Raw genomic sequence first — 22,288 nt, 5'->3', positions numbered from 1 at the left:
AGTTCAAGAAGGCGATTGCTGACGCAGTTGCAACCTCATCTGCGGGGAACAATTTTTTATTTTTTATTTAAAACCCAATCCCTTCAGAATAGGACAAAATAAATGGTTGTAATAATTTAATTAGATCTTAGGAATAGCTTTGCAGATTGCCTATTTTTTTCTTACCCTAATGCTATCATATGGAAGGGTACATGGGAGACTTATGCATTAACCCTCAATATCTGCACTTGTCTGCAGACAATGCCGCCAGGACCCAATGAATTCATGCACAGGGGAGAATTGTGCACACAGCTGGAGTTTCTGCGAAGTTTATTTCCAGTGAATCAGCTTGCACAGCAGAAGAGGCAAGCTGCTTTTCTGAGTAGTTTAAGAATGCCTCTTCCTCTATGTCTCTGTCTTTCCAGCATCTTCCCATTTTATTTATTTATGATCACATAGGAATGTGTCCCCAGAACTAGCAGCGATCCCTTGACCATAGAAGAACCACTGCTTTAAATATAGGATGGGGTGGATTGATTGGCCCAGTATGAGTCTGTAGTTATAAGACCTTTGCCCACACTGCTACATACGAACAAACAGCTGCACATGAAGTCCAGCTGTTGAGATGCAGATTTGCCCTTTCTGTGTCCCTCAAGATGTGTACTTTTGGGGTAGGGGTGGGTTGTGGCACCGAGGAGTGCTCAGAAGTCACAGGGAGTAGCAAGAGGTACGTTCCCCCTGCAAGGCGAGCGAAGAGTGGAGAGGAGGACAGACCAGCGCTCTGATTGCTTGCCTCTGCTTTCGTATATTAGGCAGCCAGTGCTTTTGGCTGGGAGCCCAGACAGGGCTTTTGTAATCAAAACATGATCTTGTATGCTGTGCAGCCAGTACTGAGAAAGGCCGTCTGATGGCTCTCCTCTTTTAGCTCTGCTGTGGAATCCGCCGAGCTTCACCTCTGATGTCCAAAATGCACCGATCTGTGAGTGCTGCCTTTGTTGTAACTGGGAGGGATGTGGGGGAGTCAGCCTTGCATTCAGCAAAGCCAAGAAATGACTTCTTCTTCTTCTTGCCTTTCCCCTTTTGCATTGTGTTGTCATTTTGGGGTGCTTCGCTTTCGGCCAGCAGATGTGTATCTGAGAGATGTGGGAGGGCAGAAAGGTGCTTTTTTTGTACAGCAGGTTAGGATGTGACCAGGTTAGGATGTGAACATCCTTCAGGAGGATATCAGCTCCCACCCCCCACCCCCCGCCGCCATAAAGGAGGGGAAGGAGAATTTAAAACAACAAGTCAGAATGTTGGGTAATGATGGACACTTCCCATCCCAAAGACTGGGAGATTGGCGCTGCCTTGAGCAGCACAAAGGCCAGGCATGTTTACGAGAGCACTTGTGCATTGGCTAAGATGACAAAATGCTGGGTTGAGAGAGGCCCTCTCTTTCCCCATCCCCCAGGCTTTCTTTATCTCCTGAGCCCTGCTTCTCATCTGAGTCTTTCATATCATAAATAGCTGACTTTGAAAGCGGCGGGTGGGGGGTGGAATCCTGTAGCCAGAGCCAAGATCTGCGAGAAAATCCCATCCACCCAGAACTGACAGTGAGTGGGTGAACTTGAAATGTTGGATACAATGCCAACACACACACACACACACCCCGCCGCCACCCTCCATGGAGCTTCACTATCCTACCCCCCTTGCTTTGCTTAGCCCCTCCTTTTCTGTTGCATTTTGATAGAGAAAGGTATCCATGCATGTCTGATTCTCCCTCCCCTTCTCCTCTCCCATTGGGCTCTCTGTTTTCCAAGCAAGCGGGAATGCCTTCTGATTCACAGCCACTGCACGTTTCTTCTGCTAAAGCCATTTATAACACACACACCCGAACTAGTCACTGTGGCATACGGGTACCTCACTCCCCAGAAGAGCTTTTATGCTGGAGAGAGGGCGTAAGGGGTGTCCCTTTCCATCCAAAGTTGCAGTGGAGTTGACATTCTTTCCAGTAGCTTGGCAGCGGAAATATACCCTCTTGTTACTGACTGGCTGCAACTCAGCAGCAAACAGCCAGGAAGAAAATCGCTGACCACGCTGCAATGTGTTGGTCCGTTTTCACCAGTGAATCAGTGTGTGTGCCAGCCATCAGTCAGGCCTCAAAGTGCTGCTTTGCAGTTTTGGGGTCATTCAGCTAGGCTTATGTTGCTGCTGTGCTACTGCTGTGTGTGTGTGTGTGTGTGCGCGCGTGTGAAAGGAAAGGAATCTGTTCTTCAGCCCCAAATCTTGGAGATAATTGAAAAAGAACAGCAAGTGGGGCCTGCAACAAAATGTTGCAGCAAATGCTCATCCTGCACTCCAACACTGATGATAGGAGTTGTGGTCCTACAACATACAGATGGCACCACTTTGGCTCCCTCTGCTTAAGACTTTCTTGCTTGGCAACCCTTTATTTGACTACTATTCACTATTCTGGGTGTTCTGGTGACCAAGAAAGTGGTTAACATATACACACACACACAAAAAGAACCAAAGCATTATGTTAAGTCCCAGCCACATTTCACCATGAATGTTATCTCCACTGGGGTGGAATCTAGACACATATAAGAAAAAGTTGTGAAAATGCTTTTTAAAATAAAAGTTTTGAAAAAATATATTGAATTTGCCGTAGCTCACTATCACCATCTAGTGTCCCATATGTATAATGTACTTTACAACACACTTAAAAACGTTTTATTTGCAGCTGTGTAGCTGAATCATGGAAATGAAAGGGGGGCTGGTGGGAAATCTTATACCAATCAGAGAAATAATAATAATAATAATAATAATAATAATAATAATAATAATAATAATTTATTTATACCCTGCCCATCTGGCTGGGTTTCCCCAGCCACTCTTCCCATTTGAAAAGTCTTTCAAATAATGTAGATAAACCAAGGTGACATACGGTATATGAGATTCTCAGGCAGTCACCAAGACCTACTTTGTAGCTTCAGCACAGTGGTGGCATAGTGTATCTTTTAATTATTTTACTAATAGCTCCATAACCTGGCTCTTTTTGAAGTAGACTTTGATGCCCTGCATTCTTTGCCAGATTGAGCACTGTTGTATCTTCATATTTTCACCAAAAGGTGTATTGCAAGGGCATAAAATTGGCCCTGCCTGCACCATACATTTAAGGCAGCATCATACCACTTCAAACAATCATTGCTTCCCTGAAAGAATCCTGGCAACTGTAATTTGTTAAAGGTGTTGTTAAGAGACCCCTCTTTCCTTTCACAGAGATGGAGCTCTCAGAGTGGTTTAACAATCAGTGGTCTAAAGTTAACCACTGAGCCTAGGGCTTGCCAATCGGAAGGTCGGTGGTTCAAATCCCCGCAACAGAGTGAGCTCCTGTTGCTCGGTCGCAGCTCCAGCCAACCTAGCAGTTCGAAAGCACATCAAAGTGCAAGTAGATAAATAGGTACCACTTTGGCAGGAAGGTAAACGGTGTTTCCACATGCTGCTCTGGTTTCGCCAGAAGCGGCTTAGTCATGCTGGCCACATGACCCGGAAAAACTGTCTGTGGACAAACATCGGCTCCCTCGGCCAGTAAAGCGAGATGAGCACCGCAACCCCACAGTTGTTTGTGACTGGACTTAACTGTCAGGGGTCCCTTTACCTTTACCAAATCTCAGCACCCTTTACAAACTACAGCTCCCAGGATTCTTGTTGGGGGTGGGGAGTACAAGATAGGGTCCTCGTTTATTGTTATTATTATACATGCTGTATTATGTCTACCTGGTTTTTATCCCAATGTGGCTCTTGGAAGGTTGCCCATGAGGGAATATGACCCTTGGGCTGAAAATGCCCCCACTGGAGAAATGGTCTGACTCCACTTATTACATTCCTAGCATATGTTGCTATTATATGGCTTTATTAAATGGCTTGAATAACCAACCTCTGCACAGTTTAGCAAAGGATTCTATGGAATGTGGCTTGGTCACTGCACATTTTTGTAACATACACAATTAAAGGAGTGTATTTCAGAATCCACATTGCTCTGATTCCAGGGCTGGCCCACCCATGAGGCAACGTGAGGTGACTGCCTCAGGTGCCAGGATCCACCAGGGCAGCAGATCCTGATGTTGATCTCCCCCCCCCCATTTAATCCTGATGTTGATCTCCCCTCCCCCCTTCTTCCCTGGTTGGGAGGGAAATTCCATTTTGGAGTCCGCCTCAGGTACCAAAATGGCAGCACTGTCTGATTTCATTATGCCTATCTAGCCCCTAGCTTCCCTCCTGATTATGTATGGAACTCACTCGTCCACACAAAGGTGACATACCAGTCATTAGGAACCCAGAAAATTCTGGCCAGGTTGGATCCAAATCTAATTTAAACAATTTTGCAAAAGTGTAACACCCTTGCCTCTCTCCACTGAATTTCCAAAGCTACCCACCCACTCTCTTTCTCTCTTTGCCAAGACATTTGATGATGATAAAAGAACCCAATATTTTCCTCACCTCAGGGGGTGGGGGTGGAGATATTTCTCATAAGGAAAATTTGCATATTAGGCTTAAACTGAGTCAGCATCCATTCATCCAGTTTCATTATAAAAGTCCTATTGCTGTACTATTAGAAGCTAGGCCTGTAATTAAATAATGGATTGGCATGTGAAATTTGGCCCTTATCCCAGAGTTTGCTCACCCTAAAGATGCCTTTTCCAAACTGCTGCTCTCTAAATCAGTGGTTCCCAAACTTTCCCCCCTCCACAGATCATTTGAAAATGGTTGAGGGTCTTGGAAGACCACGTGATGCTTTTCCTGCCAGTTGCAGCAATTGTAATTCCATAGAATTCAAATTGTTATTCAATAAAATAAAACATAAGCAAAAAAGTAGCCAAAAAAACACAATTAAAAAATCAATATGAATATTCAATGTGATGGTTGTGCCATCTTCCACCTTCAACCATAACTTCACTGACACTCAGTAGACCACCTGAATGAAGCCTGGGGACCACTGGTGATACATAGACCACAATTTGGGCACCACTGCTCTAGATGTTTTGAACTAGAGCTGTGAACATCCCTGACATTTGCTGGATCTGATAGGAATTCTGGTGCGAAATATGGAGCACACCAGGTTGGAGGAGGCTATGCTACAGACTTCTCATGGTTGCCAAACTACAGTGCTTCAAACTATGTAAGAAGACAGACCTAATGTCCCTAAGCCTTAGGGTATTGGAACACTCTCAGAATGAAGGCCTGGCAATCCTATGCTCTTTTCTTTCACAGGCCCATTGTCTTTTCAAGGCCTACTCCCTTGTTGTCAAGAGTGAATAGCCTCTCCTGTCTGTCAGCCCTGCATTCAAGTTCTCCACAAACCCAGTTCTTTCTTAGCACCTCCTTTCTTCAGCTGAACCCACTGCTAACTCTCTTTTATTTTCTTCATCAACCAGGACTTGCCATGGCATCCTCTGTGCCCGCTCAGCAGTCTTGTCCCTCTCACCACCACCACCCCAGCCAAAATATGTAGCTAGACTTGCCTTTAGGTTCTGTGTTTGACCCCGGTTCATTTATTCATCACTCATTTCCCAAAAACAATTGGCTTTGTGAACAGCCCATGACATCACAGTTGTTGGCATAGTTAGGTAGTCATCACCAAGAAACCCTTAGTGCATAAAAAAAAAAAAAAGAATGTAGGTATCGAGGGATCTCATGGCTAGACAATAAGCTGACGTTTTAGCAACTCCTAAAATTATAGGGTATTACAAGTGCCACCATCTGTTTATGCAAACTTCTAGTTCCACAGGTGCAGCATGCCTTACTTGCTACTGCACAGTTCCTAGTTCCATAGGGATATGGGTGGTGCTGTGGGTTAAACCACAGAGCCTAGGGCTTGCTGATCAGAAGGTCGGCGGTTCGAATCCCCGTGATGGTGTGAGCTCCCGTTCCTCGGTCTCCGCTCCTGCCAACCTAGCAGTTTGAAAGCATGTCGAAGTGCAAGTAGATAAATAGGTACCTCTCTGGCGGGAAGGTAAACGGTATTCCCGTGTGCTGCTCTGGTTCGCCAGAAGCAGCTTAGTCATGCTGGCCACATGACCCAGAAGCTGTATGCCGGCTCCCTCGGCCAGTAAAGCGAGATGAGCGCTGCAACCCCAGAGTCGTCCACGACTGGACCTAATGGTCAGGGGTCCCTTTGTTGTTGTTGTTCAGGGGTCCCTTTACCTTTACCTAGTTCCTAAAAGGAGCAGGGGATGGTCCTTATGCTTTAAATGATGAGAGTTGACTCTGCTGGCTAAGGTGATAGGAATTGTCGTCCAAAGTATCTGGAAAGGAGCAGGTTCAAGAAGGCTGAGTTACTAGGGATGGTGGATAGAGGAGAAATTAGGTTCTGTTCACATTTAAAGGCAAATGTACCTAATTCATACAATCTGAAACAATATGCCGACTGAATCGCAACCATTCTTCAGAATTCGCACTTCTCCAGTATTTGCAATGCAGTTCTTCAACCACATAATGTGTACAAAAATGCATATATCAAGGAAGATAACATAATATGCATTGTATTAACAGAGATTACTTTTCAAAATTGCATACAAAACTGTGAAGAAGAGGAGAACTTAACACAAATATGCTGGTGAATTTTCATTGAGACTTTGAAACAAAAATGCAAACTGATGTGGAAACGTGGAGGACTGACCTTCAGGATGGGAAAAATTAGAAACTGAGAGAAACCAGTGTCTGCATATTTACCCATCCCTGTGTGTTACACCCTAAAATGAAGGCTGGCTCAGCTCCTGAAGAGAGATGGGAAGGAGCAGAACAGAAGAAATTTGCACTCAATATATCTGGCTCAGAATCTGCCAGGCCAGATTACAAAACTTGATATTCACAGGAGGATACCTAGGGTCAGATAGCCCTGTCAAAATGTGAACACTAACTTCAGACTTGATATTTAACACCTAAATTGAATTTGTAACTTAGGAAATTGTGATTTACCATGAACTTTTTGGGGGGCTGGAAAATATTTGGGGAGGAGAAATGTTTTCGATTGAGTGCCAAAATATACACAAGCTCACAGATACCAGCTATTACTTCTCTAATCCTCAACCCATTTTGCAGAGAAAAATAGTGCTTGAAAAGCCACGCCACCCACTTAATACAGATTCTTCATTTATCCAGATTTCACTGATTCCTTCTGCAAGGAAATCAAATTTTGCCTGAAAAATCCAGTATTACTTTTTAAGAAGAGGTCTGCTGGATCATACTAAGGGCCCATTGAGTTTGTCATCTTCTTTCCAGGAATGGCCACTGTTATGTATTGGTTTAATATGCATACATGAGTTTCACTGCTAGTTCTGTAACTACCTTTCCCGCTCCAGGGTGATTCAAATGGGTGCGGTGACAGTTGCTATTGGTTAACTTGTTGGCACAATTTGGATCCTTACTCTGATTGGGTCCCGCCAAAATCTAAATGTATCCTTTCCCCAACTCCTGTTCCTGAAAGTATAAAAGGAGCTCGCCCTTTCCCTGCAGTCAGTCAAGTTCCTACTGCAATAAAGGAGATTGTTCTTGTTAGACTTGACTCCTAGCATATCCTTGCTAGCATGCTGAATCACTACCCAGAGCTGATTACACGAAGAGCTGAAATCGTATAGACACTGCACATGACAGCCACCAAGATGCTTAGATGTTTATGATCAGAGCCAGCATCAGTAACCTTGCATATTATTGTCCCAGGGCATTGTGGCAAATTTCAGTGGCAGCTGGAGTCAGCCATCCAATGCTATTCAGTGTTGCTTTTGCCTACCTGCCCACCCCAACAGTGCCAGGGCTCACCAACAGAGGAAGTGGTTGACTGATGGAAGTATTTACTCAGGATTTCCTCAAACCTGCAGCTGGCTCGGCTGTTGATCCTCCCTTCATTTAGAAGTGCTGCTCTTTCTGGTGGATATATTTGGATTTTGATCTTGTTAATGCTTCAGTAAACTACCCTTATTGTAGCATGCCTTATATCTTGCATGAAATCTCTGCTTTGGCCTACAGATCTTAGCAGAGCACACACACACACACACACGTACACGTTTGTCAGTGTCAATATTACAGTATAAATATACAATTGCATATAGTCAGCCACATACTTATCCAAATTTATATTTTTTCATTACAATTTTAAGTTAAAATACTATCTGGCTACGTTTATTCGAAATAGGACACTGGGTACCTATCTTCTGTGACTTTAAAACATAGTGGTAAATGTTTGATTGCTGTGGGTGATGAAGACCTTTGTCTTCCATCTTCTTCTTGGTTGAAAGAGAGAAGACAAAGAGATCCCATGGTATGGCCAAAATTCCTTCCTTGGGAGGAACAGCTAGAAATGAATTTCAATAAATAACAAGGCTACCACCTTGCTGAAACTAAGACAAAATGGGTCCCATGATGGAAGAATCATGGAATATCAATGTAAAAAAGTAAAATCTGTACTATTAACCATATGTGTATCTGTTATCTGTTTTACTGACCATATGTGGAAATCCCCTAAAGCTCTTTCGTTTCATTAGGATGCCACTGTGGACGATGCAGTGTTGCGGAAAAAAGAACAAAAAGATGTCGAACTGGATAAGAAAATCATAGCTTTGCGGAAAAAGAACGAAGCCCTTATGCGAAGATATCATGTATGTTTGACTTCTTAGCTCAGTTTCGGGGCCTAATTGGTGAATGTTCGAAGCCCTATATGCTGATAACTCTTTTTAAAAATTCAGTTTGTTGCATTCTTTGTTCAGCTGACACCAGTAGCTTGATGTGGCCTAAGTAACTTGAAGTAGGTGACATAGAAATCAGCATTTACTCCCACCGGGACTGGAATTATTATTCTGCATAACAGATCAGGCTGCCAGAATTGTAAGGAGCCTAAACCAAGGAACCTAAGGAACAGCAATCATGTTGGGGAATGGGGAAGAAGCCTATGGCTAGATAACTTCTGCTTGGGCACTGCTGCAAGATGCCTCCTCAGTTAAATAGACTTGAGGCCTATTCATACTTTGTCTCATGATTTCTAGTCACGGGTCCTATACTTTTTTTTTGTTCCACCACTTTACCTGAGAACACCAGCTGTTCACTGCTGAATGTCAATTGGGTTTTCTGTGGATTGGTACTTGTTCTGAATAGCAGTAAACATTAGGTTTTCCTGGGGAAAGTGGGGGCAGGACAAAGAAAACCCCTCTTGGACCCATGACTAGAATTGGCGGGACAAACCAAGTGTGGAAGGGCCTTCAAGGTGCCCCATAGGAGTCAGAATACTGTATGGTTTACCATCCATTGACATTTCTGGTTCAGATTAACCTGAGCTTTGGAGCGTGTTGTCATCAGTATGCTAATACCAGCTCTATATTTCATTCAGGAAGTGTGCAATAGCAGTCTGCCCTGAATCAATGTATTGAGACTGTGTTTGGGCACGCAGAATTTAAGAGATTGAAAATGAGACTGGAAACAGGCAATAGTCTTTGCAAGAGTGGAGGCTATTTTAGAGATGTATCGCTTCCCATGGTGTTCACTTCTTTATTTTGAGGCCTCTTGGTCAATCAGATGATGCCAGAATATAAAACCTGTGAAACCTGTTTACCAGAGGTGAAAATAGTGTCTACTTACCATATTATTATTATTATTATTATTATTATTATTATTATTATTATTATTATTATTATCCCCATAGATCTCAGGGCGGTTCACAACATAAAATCACCAAATCACAATATGAGAAACACAAAATACATAATAAAAACAAAAACAAAGAAAACACAAGGCACTAGATGTCGATCAGCCAAAGGTCTAGTTAAAGAGGAATGTTTTCTCCTGGCGACTAATGAAGGCGCCAGCTGAACCTCCCTGAGTAGAGCATCCCACAAACAAGGAGCCACTGCAGAAAAGGCCCTTTCTTATGTTGCCACCCTCCAGACCTCTCATGGAGGAGGCACATAAAGAAAGGCCTCAGATAATGATCTTGGGGGTCCAGGTAGGTTCATACGGACAGAGGTGGTCTTCAAAACTATCTTCAACTCTCTGAAGGAGAAGAAGAAATCACATGTCTCAGTAAAGCTTTGGTAAATATAGTCATCACCTGGATGCTGCTATTGTCAAATACAGTGGCAGCGGCAAATGTCTGCTGATGAATGTACAGTTTCTCATAGCTTCCCTATGTTTCTCCCTTTGTTTGAGATTGCTTTGTTTCTAGCTTTCCGCTTGTTGTAAGCTGATCTGATAGAGAAGCTGGCTGTCATTTTTGCAGGAAATAGAAGAGGACAGGAAGCGAGCAGAGCAGGAGGGTATGGCTGTCACGTCAAGGAAAGCCAGGCCAGATGGCCTCACCATCACCATCACCAAAGCCCATAACGTAAGCATTATCTCCCCTTCCTGCTAAGGAAGGATTTTTATACATTCCATTCTTGCAAGGTTAGAGAGGACTTACCGGTGATGGATTATGAAATCAATATGTAATAAATATAGAGACCATCAGGCTTCAGGCTCTATCAGCTCTCAGAATGATTTACAGGTTCCTAAATGTAACAGTGGGATGCGGGTGGCGCTGTGGTCTAAACCACTGAGCCTAGGGCTTGCCAATTGGAAGGTCAGTGGTTCGAATCCCTGCGACGGGGTGAGATCCCGTTGTTTGGTCCCAGCTTCTGCCAACCTAGCAGTTCGGAAGCACATCAAAGTGCAAGTAGATAAATAGGTACCGCTCCAGCGGGAAGGTAAACAGTGTTTCCGTGCGCTGCTCTGGTTTCGCCAGAAGCGGCTTAGTCATGCTGGCCACATGACCCAGAAAATCTGTCTGCAGACAAACGTCGGCTCCCTTGGCCAGTAAAGCTAGATGAGTGCCACAACCCCAGAGTCATTTGCGACTGGACTTAACTGTCAGGGTTCCTTTACCTTTACCAAAATGTAACAGTAATACGGTATGTGCAAGTACATGTGTTTGGGGATGGCTCTCCATTGAGGAGTAAATTTAAACACCTCTGTGAACTATGGTTTAAAAATAATAATAGAAGAGAATAGATGATGAAAGACTGGAGTGAGCCCAGCACACACTATTGCACCATCTATTTCTCATGAATAAAGATCCACACCATGATGACTCTATTGTTTTCCTAAACCTTTGACATTTCAGCCAAATGTCAGATTCATAAGTGAAGAGATGCTTTTTCCCCTCGCCAGATTTATAGGTTGCCTGGCAAATTGGACAAAAGGACCAGCTATTTCTTTAGAAAGAATTTCTCAGTATTTGTATCACTGGCAAAAAGTGTGCAGTCATAGAGCCCTTCTGACATTTTCATAGCTTCTTCTCCCCAGCTGTTAAGGCAAAAGAGAAAGGGGGGAGGTTAATATGGCAACATCCTGACCATTTCCTAGCTAAGTGTTTGTCCTATTGGCAGGAGAAAAGAGTCGTGAGTGAGAAATGGGGAAGCAGCGGCCCTCCTGCCTCCAGTTTTGGGATTGGAAGTGAGGAGGAGGAAGATGACGAAGAATCTGATCACTTGTTTACATTCAGGATGGGGAAGAGGGTTCAGTTGGCTGTTACCATGGACAACAAAGCCAAGGTGAGTCCCCAGCCCGTTTTTTAAAAGTGCTGAATCTCTAGAGATGCCAGCAAATTCAGGTTGCAATGATGAAATACAAGTAAAAGCATTCCAGTTTAAACAAAGCAACTTACATTCAGCAAAAAGGGGGGGTCCCACATTGTTTGCCCAAAAAATATTCCAATAAACTTAATGTGCAAGCAGGGTTTGAATGTGGTTCTCTAATATCCCAACCTGCAGGGGCGTAGCAAGGGGGGTGGGGGTGGCCCGCCCCGGGCAGCGCCCTGCTGGGGGTGACACTTTGGCCGGCGGCCCTGGCCCCGGCTTTTTTTTAAAGGCTATTTTCAGCACTGCTGGGGTCACACACCCTCTTGCTGGCCGCCCCTGCGGCTCTGCCCCAGCAGTGCCGAAAATAGCCCCCCTTCCAGCGGCTTTTTTCGCCGGGGCGTGGAGGCAAGGGGCAGGCCAGCAAGGAGGGGTGCCACCCCCTCCTCGCTGGCCCGCCCCTTGCCTCTATGCTGCGCTCTGGCTGGCTTGCGGAGCCGGGGAATGGAGAGGGGCGAGCCAGTGAGGAGGGGTGACACCCCTCCTCGCTGGCCCACCCCTCTCCACTGCCCCAACTTGAGCTCCACCAAAGAGCCCGGGCGGCGGCTTCAGGAGGCTCTGCGGGCTGCAGAGACTCCCGAAGCCACCACCCGGCACCCCTTTGTGCCGCAGCTGCTCGCATAGGTATGAACAGCCGCAGCAGGAAGGGGTGCCGGGCGGTGGCTTCGGGAGTCTCTGCAGCCCGCAGAGACTCCTGAAGCCGCCGCCCGGCATCCCCGGGGATGGGGTGTAGCGCTGTGCGTGTGCGTCGTGACGTCATGACGCATGCACATACCGCGATGCCCCGCCCCCAGGGGTGCCTCTTGGCTTCCCGCCCTGGGCAGCCAAGGTGCTAGAAACGTCCCTGCCAACCCAGCATGATCCACAAGGCCACCCAATAAGAGTCATGGTAGGGCAGGTTTTGAATCTGGTTCACCAACATTCCAGTCCAGCAAGGCCACCCAGTGAGCTTCATCTGCGAGCAAATGTATTTACAATCCACACAGGATACTTATTCAGGACTAATCAAACTTTTAATGAAGTCCATATTATTGCTTACTGAGTAAGTCAGCATTTGGGTGGTAATCTTTGTGAGAATGTTCCTACTATACAACATATAGGCTTTAGCCAATTTGGAATCATTGTCGCAAATAGTAAATCAATATAGCATTAAAAAAAAAAAAAAAGCAGCTTGCACTCAGATTGTAAGTGACCCTTCAGTCTTTTACTGCCTGATAGGATTGTAAATTCATTTCCACCACTTCAGAAAAGCTCTCTAGACATCTTTGGGGACAGCTCGGTGACGACATCTGTTTCGTTCGCAGTGGCAGTCAAAACAACACATCACATTAGGCTGTGTTGACATACAAGCAGAGTGTAATATGAATCTCTTACAGTAACATTAAAGAAGGCAATGGCAGATCCTTGACTTGAGCAACATGTTTGGATTCAACTACATACTGTCAGAATAAAGACCTCAAAGGCAGGAAGAAGACCTAGAAGGGGTTGATGCTTCAAAGCCCCAGTAGTAGGGCTTTTTTTTTTTTCAGCTGGAACGTGCCGGAACTCAGTTTTGGCACCTCTCAGGTAGGCTCCATTGCCATTATAAGAGAATGAGGGAGGTGTTCATGGTGAGTTCTGGCACCTCTTTTTCTAGAAAAATAGCCCTGCCCAGCAGTATGAAAGCTTGAAATACAAGTCTTTTCTGTTCTTAGGCATTTCTAAAAAGAATATTTCCATGAGTGCTAATACAGGTTGAAGATGTCAGAAGCAATGAGGGTTGGGGGCAGTATTTTACTAACAAGTCCCATCAGTGCAAAAAATTCTACTTGCACAACAGGACCGACCCCCCCCCCTTTCCCACTATTCACCTGAAATCTCTTCCAGAGGGTTGGGGAAACTCCTAGAACAGATTAAGGGGGTGTATGGGAAAGGAAAACGTTCTGTTGCAGAAGCATAAATTCTTTTAAAAAAAAAAAAGCCTTAACACTACATTGGATTCCACCCTTCGTGTTTAGTCAGATTTTTTCTTGCAGTTCGAATCCTGTTATTAATGTTGCATGTGGTATATTTTGGTATGAAAATGTGTTTCAGTCATTTCTCTCATTCATTTTCATAAATTACTGTGAAGTGGGCCGGGTGGAATGATTCTCCTTTCGTGCCCTGGCATACTGTTCTGAGGGTTCTCCCAACTCCCCTTGAACCAATTTTGGGGTGCATGAGGGAGGAGGGGGCAGAAAGCCCTGTTGTGCTAGCAGAAGGTCCTTGACGTCATTAGTTGATTCTGTTACTCTGAGTCTATGCGCTCTAAGTAATCTGTGTGCTACCCTCAAAACATAGTGATATTTTCAATTACACGGAATAAAAGTTATATCATCTCTGCTATATTTTGCTTAGTCGTGCTGGTTTTCATCCAGGAAAACAATTCCCATGATGAGAATTTTTTGGCTCGGAAGCTAAGAAAATTCATCAACCCCGAAGGGAGTTAGCTGATCTTTACACAGTCCTCCTAAACGCTGACAAAAAAATTAAGGGAACACTTGTTACTTCAGTCTTGATTAGTTTAGAGCAACAAAATTATAATTCTAACATATCTTATATGTTATCCACAAAGGTTCATTATACTGAATTTCTGGCTGAAATATTTCTTTTCGGAATTAGATTGATTACAACTGGTAGCTATCAATGAATGGAATTTGCTATTTATTATACTTGTTTTTTCAGCACCAAACAGGCATACTTACTCTAAATATGCACCTTTCTATACATACTGTACAGGGCAAGAAACAGCATACTCTGATTCTGCCTTTTCTAGGGAAAGCGGGTTGTGAGTGAAAAACGGGGATCAGAGTGTCTTGTGAGCCCAGGGGAGGCCCCAGACATCAGTGAAGAAGAGATTGATCAGTTGGTTGCTTTCCGCAGGGGAAGAAGGATGCAGATTGCTATTACAATGGACAACAAAGGCAGGGTGAGTATTTTCCCAAATGGCTCCCTTTGGTTCCAGTTCTCTGCTTGCACTCAACCCCGTCCCCCAGCCCCAGTGTTAAATACATGTTGCCAAGGATGCTAGCTCCTGATGCAGAGGTGCTGCTGCTGCTGCTTTAACAGATTTTGGGAAGCTGAAAATTATTTGGAAACTTGCTTTCTGCTCCAATGCTGCAACAATCCACTTACGCAGCTACCTCTCTGATGTCTTGTGGGGCAAACATTGAAATCTTGCATACAGCAGCAGACTGAAAAGGGAAGGGGTGATGGAAAGGCTATAGTATGCAAACGCTCCCTCAGTCTATCTCTGGGGTCTCTCTCCCAGTGCAGTTGGGAAAAACTCTTTCCTGGCATGCTAGAGAGCTATTGCCCATCAGAGATGACACTACTAAGCTAGTTGGGCCAGTGGTCTGACTTGGTATAACTTAAGGCAGCTTCCCAAGGCCCTTCCAAACTGATTATTTTTTTTTGCAAGTGTCATCTGCACCATGTCATTGATGAAATAATAGTGCATTCGTGGTTTATTCATCCTGGACCGTCCATGCTATGTTAGTTTTTCAGTGATGCTTCCTCTACTGTGACATCTTGAGATAGCATGCAGTAACTGCACTAGGGGAACTCAAGCAAGCGCTTCAGGTGTCAGTTACTGATACTTATTGTGCCACACCTTCAACGCTTACAGCTACAGCACCCAAACCACTCTGTCCGCTATGACTCTGAGTCCTATACCAAGTGCACATTTAAGTAGCCAGTGAAGCAGTTAGGTCCCTTGAAATGGCTCTGGGAAACAGCCCCATCTTTGCCCTTCCCTAGGATGTCATCATGGCACTGCCCGTGGCCTCCTTAGGCAAACCAAGAGGAGTCACATCCTAAAGTTTATTTGTACTGACCACAGTGGGTGACACTGAGATCTAAACCACTGAGCCTCTTGGGCTTGCTGATTGGAAGGTCCGCGGTTCGAATCTGCGTGACGGGGTGAGCTCTTGTTGCTCTGTCCCAGCTTCTTCCAACACTTATCTGCAAACAATTTTCGTTTTTTCCAATGGGAGGTTTATTTTTAATTCTAATTGTCACACTGTGGGGAAGGGACACAGTTCATCAGGATGGCAACTGTGGAAGGGCTTCTGTCCTCATGCACTGTGAGAGCAAACGGGATGTCGGGCAGAGAAAGAAGACTTTGGCCCTCCCAATCCTTGGTATGTGGCCCCCAAGAAATTACTCCTGAGGGAATGGCAGCTCTTGACACGAAAACATCGCTGTTACTATTGGAATTCTTTGTAACTTTTCACTTTTAAGTAAGAATATCTTAAGATCTTGAGGACAAAATCCTGATATTTATAAACAATACAAATCTCTTTTTTTAATGTTGCTACCTCTACACCACCAACAATTATTTTTTATCAAGCTGCTGTTAGGCACAGGAACAGGACTAATAATAATAATAATAATAATAATAATAATAATAATAATAATAATACTAGCATCCCTGGTTAGAAATTGAGCAACTAAGTAGGCCTACAGGGGAAAGTGACATAGGATTAAAAGGTGCAGAATCCAGTTTTTCAGAATGCCACTGATTCTAGCCAAGAGGCATGACTGTCTCCCTCAGAATGACACTATCCAACCACTGTCTGAGGGCCCACTTCCTTTTGGCATCTTCTGAAGCGTGTGCTTCTGCGCTTTCTGGGCCAAGGTTTTTAAAAGCAGACTTCAGAGCCGAACTCCAGCTGCCTCAAATTGATGGTGCCTGGGTAACATTCTGCTGACGGAGAAGAGGATTAGCCCAAGAACAGCACAAGCTGTGCGTCCTATTCAGCCTTCAGGCTTTAACTCAGCTGCCGGGCCTACACTCTGCCCCGCTGCCTGCGAGGAGAGGGGGGGGGGAAGCCTGTTGACATGGTGAGGGGGGGGCATGCGAGAGTTTTACAGCCCCAGATGGGCAAGGCTGTTTTCTCAGGCAAGATGGATGACAGGCCTGCAGGGAGCACATGGACACATTGAAACAGAGAGTGTAAATCACGCTGAGAGAGGCGGCCGGCGCAGCCAGCTCAAGCCTCTCTCTCTCATGGTCTGCACTTTCCCAGAAACAGTGCACCATTGTCCTCAGGCCCAGGCCCTGCGACGCCTCCCAGCATGAAGTACACGCAGATTTGGGCCTGGAGTTTAAAGAGCTTTTAAACAGTACATTTGGCAGTAAATGCCTTTTTGTGTAAGGCTGCGAGTGACTCAGGGCTTTACAGACTTCGCCATACGGTCGAGGCATGTTAGATAAACACAGAGATGGCAAAGAATGAAGAGGGGAGGAGGCACAAAAAGTCGTTGGGAACGGGGAAAAGAGGGGGAGCTTTTTGTGAAACGTGCTCCGCTACTGAATAGCCTAAAGGTGATTTATGTGGAAACTGTATCTTGCAGTGCTGTGGGCTCTTGGGAAATACAATGGCAGATCCTCCAAGTGCCCTTATTTTCCAGGGATTTACAGAAGCCGTCCCTGCATGCCTCTGATGGGCCAGGTTTACATTATAAATATACAGACATGTGGGGAATTTGGTCATGTGCAATGTAGCATGATGTTACTAGGATGTAAACTGCAGTTGGCTTTCCATTCACTGAATATTTACACAGCTCTTTTCCCCAAGTGCTGACAACATTTCCCAAATGGAACTTTTCCATCTGCCTTAGTGATGGGAGAGTTCGAAATACGAACGCCCCCAGTGAGAAAAAGGGCTGCAGCTCAGCGAGAGAGCTTCTGCTTTGTGTGCGGAAGGTCCCATGTTGAATCTCTGGGATCTTCAGGTAGCATTGGGAGATATCTCAGGCTGAAATCCTGGGCAGCTGCTACCAGTCAGTGTGGACAATGCTATGCTAGCGAGAGTATGGCAGAGGTGGCTAACCTGTAGCTAGGGATTTTGGAGAATTCTGTCAGGAACAGAAACCCGGAGTGGAAACTGCCACAATTTGCATGTTCATTGAATGTTAGTGGGACAATATTCACTATCACACCTACTCAAATTTAATTAAACAAACAAACCACAGTCCCTGACGTTCAGACGTTACAGGGCACTGTAGCTTGTTTAAAAGTGGAAATGTATGCTTCTCATCGGATACTGTTTTGCACGCCAGAAAGCTGGGAGAATGGGAGAGCTTGTAACCTGGAGCTCAGGAAAACTTGTTCACACAGCAAGAAACAACGTTTTGCATTATGTTGATCTGACCCATTGTCAAAGTATCTGGCTACGGAGGAAAGTCCATTTCCCCAACAACACAACATTGTATGCCTGGATCCTCACAATGAATGAATTGCAAACCAAGCAATTCTTATGTGAAAACCTGATTGCCTGGAAGGGCCCCAAGGCTTACTGTTCCTTCGATGTGCTATACCATGCTATAACCCCGAGAGGGAGCTAAAGGAGTAGAACTGAAACCAGTATTTGCACATTCAGTCTTCTAAAAGAAAGAGCTCTGCCCATCCAATTTTTGAAAATCCAGAGAGATGACAAAGAGCAGGACTAGAGTAAGAGAGGGTGAATGTAAGCACATGTAGTTACATATAGCTTGAGTTAAGTGCAAGGACTAATGGACAGAGCTAAACGTTTCCAGGAAATTGCATGTTTTGAGGAGCGATATGATAGACGTGAGAAAAGTGGTACCACATAAATACTGAGAGGCGTTGGAATTCAGAGTAGGGTTTTTTGAAGATATATTCTGTCCAGCCATTCTGTAAAAAAAAAAATCAAAAATCAAAGTTGGTCTGTTTTATTAGCTATAGAAAATATACCAAAATCGAAACAATGTATTCAAAATCACATTCATCCTTCAAAGTAAAAATTGATTTAAAAATCAGAATCCCTTTTAAGAGCCAATGCCTGATAGGGGGAGGGGTTGGAGTCTTGACTGCTCAGCATAAAGCAGGGATGGCCAACTCCCAAGAGACTGTGATCTACTCACAGAGTTAAAAACTGGCAGTGATCTACCCCCTTTTTGGGGTTCAGGTCAAAGTTGTTGAGCTTCTTTTAGGGAGAAGGAAAGCCCCGTTTTTTGGGGGGGTGCAGGGAAAGTATGTTGAGCTTTTTTTAGGGGAGCCAAAGTTGTTGAGCTTCTTTGGGGGGGGGAGCCAGTGATCTACCAGTGATCTACCACAGACGTTCAGTGATCTACTAGTAGATCACAATCTACCTGTTGGACATGCCTGGTGTAAAGCAAGCAAGCAGTGTGGAGCTTCACCTTGGGCAGAGTGCCCTGGCATCTTAATGCCACCACAGAAAAGGTTCTCACCTTGTTGCCTACCTGCCATGCTTTGGAAGGGCATCAAATGAAGGTCTAGCGCAGGAATGGGAAACCTCAGACCTGGGAGCCAAATGCTGCCCTCCAAGCCTCTCTGTCTGCCCTTGGGATTCTCCCCAGGCCATACCCACCTCCCACTCAGCAACACCCATCACTGGCTCTGCTTTGCATTCTCCTCGAGTGTTTCTGGCCTGGCTGGAATGTGTCCTTGAACTCTGATAGTGCTTCCTTATTGGTTGCCTAGATGGGGGATTGAGAGGGCTGGGTATGTAGAAATGAGCCTACCCTCTCTTCCCTGTGACCCTGCCTGCCAGTGACATGTGGCATCCAGAAGATTGGCCTGAAGGAAATACAGCCCTCAGGTTGAAAATAGCTTCCCATCCCTTGCCTAGGCTAGGGTTTGGGCTAATTCATATGTGTGGAGGCTTCTTGCGATACTCTTAAGATTCCAGTTCATCTTCACAGCAACACTTTAGGGTAGCTTACTACTCAGGCTACTGGGTTGTCCGTGTCCAAGGGCATTTACTGATGGCTGGGGAGGATTCTGGCTCACCAAGAGCAAGTGTATGTGGGGTTTAGTGCTACTTCCCTTAAAATATATCCCTTGCCAGTGTGGTGTAGTGGTTAAGAGCGGTAGAACGTAATCTGGGGAACTGGGTTCGCGTCTCCGCTCCTCCACATGCAGCTGCTGGGTGACCTTGGGCTACTCACACTTCTTTGAAGTCTCTCAGCCCCACTCACCTCACAGAGTGTTTGTTGAATGTTAGCTGCTTTGAGACTCCTTTGGGTAGTGATAAAGCAGGATATCAAATCCAAACTCTTCTTCTTGTTGTTGTGATTGCCAACTGATAACATGTACCCTCTTCAAACCAGTGCCTGTTTCTGCTTCAGTGGAGACTAAATGGAATTGCAATCTCATTGTCCTCTCCCATAGATGACAGTAAAGCAAATCCCCATGGTCTAAGAAGGAGAAACCTTATTACTATCATAGCCTGCCCTCCTGCCCAGTGCCCAAGATTTTCCCTGGCACCAATATCCCAGTTGTCAGCAGAGAGTTGAGTAATCTCTCTCTCTCTCTCTCTCTCTCTCTCTCTCTCTCTCTCTCTCTCTCTCAGTCTTTTAGTATCGGGTTTCCTCAGAGACCTCTCTGTACTCTGCCCCCTCTTTCATTTTGGTAATAGCTGCATTTAACATACTGCTGTTTTATGCAACAGTGCATTTAAGCTTCAGAGTGGTGTATCCAGATCCAGTGAAGCATAATGGTTAATTAGTATGCAGCAAATCATCTCTAAATTGGACGTCTATGGTTTGTGGACTGTTTGAATTGCTTTTTTATTAACAGTGTATAGAGAGATAATATATCATGAGTTAATACGCTTCCTGTCTAAAGAGGTAAGTGCCACATGATTGTAGGAATGAAATGAAATTGGGGTCAGATGACAAATGGAGTAAATGAAGGTGAGTCCTTCTGAGCCACCCAATATTTTCAGAAAAATAATAATCAAGGGGGGGATGGAGGGGTGAAGGACAAAGAGATAATTAAGCAAACTTTTTACTAGCTCAGTAGTAGGGGAAGGGATATAACTCAGTGACAGAGCATATACTTTGCATGCAGAATATCTCTGGCTCAGTTTCTGGCATCTGCAGGTAAGGGTGGCAAAAATTATTGTCTGAAATCATGGAGACTCATTGCTAGACAGTGTAGTGTAGAGACAATAAAGAAGCAGAGGTGCTTTTAGACAGTCACTATTTTGGAGTGGGATTCAGTCACATACTGGCAAATTCAAGTTGTGTAATAATGAACAAGAGGCCTTGAGCAACATACCTGCTTCCCCAAAAGATCAGACTTTTGTGACAAGGGAAGTTATGGGGAAATACATGGGAAAGTGTGAGAGAACATTGTGACACAACAACCATCTAACCTATGTAACAAAAATGATTGCCTTGTGGGAAGCAACTCATAAGTGAAAATAATAATAATGAAATTCGATGACCATTCATTCTGATACGTTTGCAGGGTGGTTAGATGATGTTGCCTCAAGGTAAGGTTATCCCACCCTTCAGCTGCGTTTTCCTATCATTTCCCCTTTCACCAAAAATCTACTCTTTTGGGGAAGCAGGTTTGTTGCACAAGAACTCCCAGTCAGCTACAATTGCAGAACCTGAAGTTGCTGATATTTGAGTGAAGCCCATGTCTATGGAGATTCAGCACTTAAAGGAAGGTCACCTTGGCTTTATTGCCCATGGTAGCAGCCTACTGTCCAGCCTTTCATCATGCAAAAGGCTGGACTGGATGAATCCCAAGCCGGAATTAAGATTGCCGGAAGAAATATCAACAACCTCAGATATGCTGATGATACAATCTTGATGGCAGAAAGTGAGGAGGAATTAAGGAACCTTTTAATGAGGGTGAAAGAGGAGAGCGCAAAATATGGTCTGAAGCTCAGCATCAAAAAAACTAAGATCATGGTCACTGGTCCCATCACCTCCTGGTAAATAGAAGGGGAAGAAATGGAGGCAGTGAGAGATTTTACTTGCTTGGGTTCCATGATCACTGCAGATGGTGACAGCAGTCATGAAATTAAAAGACACCTGCTTCTTGGGGAAAAAGCAATGACAAACCTAGACAGTATCTTAAAAAGCAAAGACATCACCTTGCCGACAAAGGTCCGTATAGTTAAAGCTATGGTTTTCTCAGTAGTGATGTATGGAAGTGAGAGCTGGACCATAAAGAAGGCTGATCACCAAAGAATTGATGCTTTTGAATTATGGTGCTGGAGGAGACACTTGAGAGTCCCATGGACTGCAAGAAGATCAATCCTATCCATTCTTAAGGAAATCAGCCCTGAGTGCTCACTGGAAGGACAGATCCTGAAGCTGAGGCTCCAATAGTTTGGCCACCTCATTAGAAGACTCCCTGGAAAAAACCCTGATGTTGGGAAAGATTGAGGGCACAAGGAGAAGGGGACGACAGAGGATGAGATGGTTGGACAGTGTTCTCGAAGCTACCAACATGAGTTTGACCAAACTGCAGGAGGCAGTGAAGGATAGGCGTGCCTGGCGTGCTCTGGTCCATGGGGTCACGAAGAGTCGGACACAACTAAATGACTAAACAACAACAGCAGCAGCCTACTGAATCCTGTTCCCCATCCTGGATGTAAACAAGTGACTGGCTTTCTCAGCCTCTTCTTCCTCTTCACTTCCAGTCTCACAACTGGAGGCAGGAGAACTCTTCACCATCTCTTTTTGTTTTAATGACCCTGAACTATTTTGTATAATCAGCAAACCTGGCCACCTCACTGCTCACCCCTAACTCGATATTGTTTATGAACAAGTTAAAAACACAGGTCCCAATACTGATCCTTCACTTTCTGCACCTCTCCATTTATCCAACTATCCATTTATTCCTACTCTCTCCTTCCTGC

General features: G+C 44.8%; 1 protein-coding gene across 2 annotated transcripts in view; it reads left to right on the top strand.

Annotated features, from left to right (window-relative positions):
- Window positions 1-809: 809 nt before the first annotated feature.
- Window positions 810-22,288, top strand: part of CCDC9B (coiled-coil domain containing 9B) — a 60,009-nt gene continuing 38,530 nt past the window's right edge. The window contains exons 1-5 of one of the 2 annotated variants that reach the window (XM_033145172.1): window positions 810-976; window positions 8,502-8,615; window positions 10,226-10,330; window positions 11,370-11,534; window positions 14,413-14,565. In XM_033145172.1, the coding sequence (XP_033001063.1) occupies window positions 938-976; window positions 8,502-8,615; window positions 10,226-10,330; window positions 11,370-11,534; window positions 14,413-14,565 (576 nt within the window). In that variant the 5' untranslated portion in view covers window positions 810-937. The remainder of the gene's footprint in view (window positions 977-8,501; window positions 8,616-10,225; window positions 10,331-11,369; window positions 11,535-14,412; window positions 14,566-22,288) is intronic. The other variant, XM_033145182.1, reaches the window with a different exon arrangement.

The sequence above is a fragment of the Lacerta agilis genome, chromosome 1 (assembly GCF_009819535.1).
Source record: "Lacerta agilis isolate rLacAgi1 chromosome 1, rLacAgi1.pri, whole genome shotgun sequence".
NCBI lineage: Eukaryota > Metazoa > Chordata > Lepidosauria > Squamata > Lacertidae > Lacerta > Lacerta agilis.
Note: the sequence above shows the minus strand (reverse complement) of the source record. Positions and strands in the feature narration are given on the sequence as shown.